Below are 3,585 nucleotides of genomic sequence, written 5' to 3' on the forward strand. Positions count from 1 at the left end.
TAAAGCTTGTATAAATACTAAATGGTAATGCAGTTCAAACTGTAAAATATAAACAAATGATATTGCTAAAATGAGGTTACGCTTAGCTTATGATAAAATAATCACAAAGAACAGTTGTGTCTGTAGGGTGAAGGAGGCCGAAGACTCCAGGACATCATGACAGGTGCGAGTGAGATTAGGTAGCCGTCCTTTAGGCGGAAAAACAAGCTGCTGCAGCGGTTTGTGTGCAGAAAACCCTGGTCTTGGGCGCGGTTCATAGTATAAAAAGGAGGTGAAAGGGGAATCACCTCAGACACAACTGGGAACTTGTTGCTGTTGCTTCTTGTTGGTGAGTTTTTGTCTCCATTCAGCTGAATATTGGAAAAATGTATGATTGGTAATTAAACCTCTGGTCTGGACTCGTTTTGTGTGTCCGTCTTTCCTGCAACATCCGGGGAATGGTGAGAAACACAAGGTAGTGTGGTGATATTCCTCAGAAGGGAGTAAATGCTGTATACTGTTTCTCAACAGTGTCCCCTGCTTTATTTACAGTGACTGCTGAAAACACCACAACCTGGAAAAAAGAAGCAGGTAAAGAAACTGAATGGATTGATATTTAAATCAAATGGACTCTGCATTTTGGGTGTGTTGCTCCACACCTCTGACAGTAATTATTGGAGCACAGAAAATGTAAAAAGAACTCTTAAGGATGCACAACACCAGTTCTGAAAAAGTTGTAACATTGTGTATATAAAATGTAAAAAACAAAACAACAGAAAGCAATGATTTGCAAATCTCAAACCCATATTTTATTCACAACAGCAACACATCTTGTCTGTGTGTGTGTGTGTGTGTGTGTGTGTGTGTGTGTGGTATTTAACTTAGATTTTATGTAATAAACCAACACAAAGTAGTGCTTAGCTGTGAAGTGAAAAAGAAATGATTCATGATTTTGAAAAGTTTTAATAAATAAAAATCTAAAAACAGTAATGTGTGTTTGTATTCAGCCCCCTTTATGCCAACTCCCTCCAGGGATAATGTCATCTCTGGTTTGGGAACACCTTAGAATCCTCCAGGAGGAGCTGGAGAGTGTTTCTGAGGAGAAGGAGGTCTGGGTTTCGTCCTAGAAATAAATGGGTGGATGGATGATCTTTAAATTTCCTCTTAGTCTGTCTGTATTTTCTTTCCAGAATGCCACTGACTCCAAAGATGCCCTTATCTTCAAGTTTATAAGCTCCATAAAACTCCACTCAGCTTGTTTTGTGGTGATTTATAAATAAGATTTATTTTGTTTATTTCTCTTTATTTTTCAGATAGTGCTCCAGCAGCAATTTATTCATCAATGAGGAGAGCAGCGGATATTGATGAACCAAACACGACAACAGGTACAGCTGCTCTGAAGGGCTTTATATGACTCAGAACTGCTGCCACAGAAATATGAAGATCTGAGCTTCTGAATATGTTATGTTGAGTTCAAAACAATCTAAAAGTTCATCCTCAGGTTCACGTTTTGGGTTTGTTGTAAAGTATGGTTAGTTATGTTGTGTAGGTCAGATATTTGTGTTCTCTTTAGGATGAACTATAGGAATTGGTATCTTCTCAGAGCTTGTAGTATTTTGGACAACTTTAGTGAGTCAGAAGACACTGAAGACACTTTGCTGTGCTGAGAAGCCTTCAAACATTTATTGCAGGTTTTTTTGACTTAACTGCATTCTGACTGCATTTTTATTTCATTTTGAGATAAAATCCTCCAGTCTAACACATGCAACACTTTCCACACCATAAACCAGCTTAAATTTTTTGCTCAGATTTTCTGGAAGGGGAACACACCCTTCTACAGTGACTCCCTGAGTGAACCCTGAGCTGATCACACATTGATGCAATGTGTGAAAGAGTCCAAACAGTTCAAACAGCAGCTCTGTGGTTGTCTAGTTTCCTGTTGTATCACTACAATAATATCTATTGAGTGCTCTATTTTTCAGCAGCAGAGGTGTCAAACTGACAAACTTTATCTTAAAGACTTTGATTCAGACTCCACAGTTTTGATCAGATCCCTGCAATTAATCAGAAATCCAAAAGAGGTTAAAAAATAAAAACAACTGCACTTCTACTCTGTAGCTAAAGGTGTTTCGCTTCTCATCCAAGGAGCTTTCTCAATTCAAAAAGCAGATGGTGTGGAGTTCGAGCTTTCAAAGCGGAGATGTTCTGTAAAATAGATTCACATGCAGATTATACTCATTCTATTCACAATAGAGCCTCATTAGGGTCTTTGTTAACCTGACTCCCAGATGGGCCACTTTGGTCACATGAATGAAGGTGTTGATTAGAGAGAAACTGAATGGGTATCAGGCCTCCATTGTGCTCCATTATGGGTTATTGAAATCTGAGACCTCCTCCTCTGTTTATAGTTGGTTTCTCTCCTTTCGCATAAATGGCTTCTTTCACCTCGCTCTCAATTGGTCTGTCTTCTTGGTCCAAAATTTTACCATTTTGATCCTCAAAAGAGTGTCCCTTATCCTTGAGGTGTAGGTGAATAACAGTTCTGTCCTGAAGAACTGCTCTCCTGTGTTGAGCCATGCGTCTGTGGAGAGGCTGTTTAATTTTTCCAGTATAGAGATCTGATCATTCCTCGCTGCACTGAGCTGCATACAGCCCTGCTTTGGATTTACCATGTCCTGGATGACTGAGAATCTACACCATCATATATTTCATCATAGACAACAGGGGAGACAGGAAACAATCGTGTGTCTGAAGTAAAGTTTTTTTATGGTGCAGAAACTGATCCAGGAGCAGTTTATTCTTCAATGAGGAGGAAAAGTGACGTCGTTTATGGAGAAGTTGGGATCAGGACAAACATCAGGAGAGGTAACTATCATCTGAAGGGAGATTCAGGTCTGGTTCAGTATGCAGAGTCCGCTTTGAGCTCAGGGTTCAATCTGCTCTGCAAAGCCTCAACATCAACACACAATCTCTCCTATTTTGATAACGTTATTTATAAATACAATGATAAAATGTTTTTGAAACTTGCATTAAAATCAGGCCTCAACATTAAATCTCAAAAGGTTTGAAGTTTTCATCTCTGCAGCTTTGAGAAGATGAGAAACCACCAGAAATCCAAGTTTAGGATGAAATAAAACCGACTTTGACGTGGTTAAATTTAAAAATTAAATCAGAATCAGTCGATTCTTTAGCAGAAAAGCCCCAAATCTCAGCTCAGAGCTGTAAACAAACAGATCTGTTTCAGTTTTAGTAAAGACAGCTGAGGCCCTGTAATGTGTTTGCTTTCAAGAGTTGAAGCAGTTTTAATCCTGGAGGTGAAAATCAGATTTAACCCTTTCATGCATAAAAAAGGGTGAAAAAAGGTTTATATATATATATATATATATATATATATATATATATATATATATATATATATATATATGAAAAATGGGCTACTGGAACAAGACGGAGGACGGAGGAAATGGATGAGAGGTGAAAACATGGATCTGTTGGAATGCTACTACTCAAGTAACCCTAGTCAGAGAGGTTACATGCAAAGAATGCTGGAACAATGGTTACTTCGACATCCCCAGTCAACACTGACTGCCAAACAACTAGTAGCTC

At 38.6% G+C, this 3,585-nt stretch overlaps 1 protein-coding gene across 1 annotated transcript in view; it reads left to right on the plus strand.

Moving 5' to 3' along the window:
* Window positions 1-3,585, plus strand: part of LOC108246289 (sialoadhesin) — a 72,919-nt gene that overhangs the window by 8,760 nt on the left and 60,574 nt on the right. The window contains exons 6-7 of the mRNA XM_037974920.1: window positions 532-570; window positions 1,293-1,364. Of these exons, the coding sequence (XP_037830848.1) occupies window positions 532-570; window positions 1,293-1,364 (111 nt within the window). The remainder of the gene's footprint in view (window positions 1-531; window positions 571-1,292; window positions 1,365-3,585) is intronic.

The sequence above is a fragment of the Kryptolebias marmoratus genome, linkage group LG3, assembly GCF_001649575.2.
Source record: "Kryptolebias marmoratus isolate JLee-2015 linkage group LG3, ASM164957v2, whole genome shotgun sequence".
Classification (NCBI taxonomy): domain Eukaryota; kingdom Metazoa; phylum Chordata; class Actinopteri; order Cyprinodontiformes; family Rivulidae; genus Kryptolebias; species Kryptolebias marmoratus.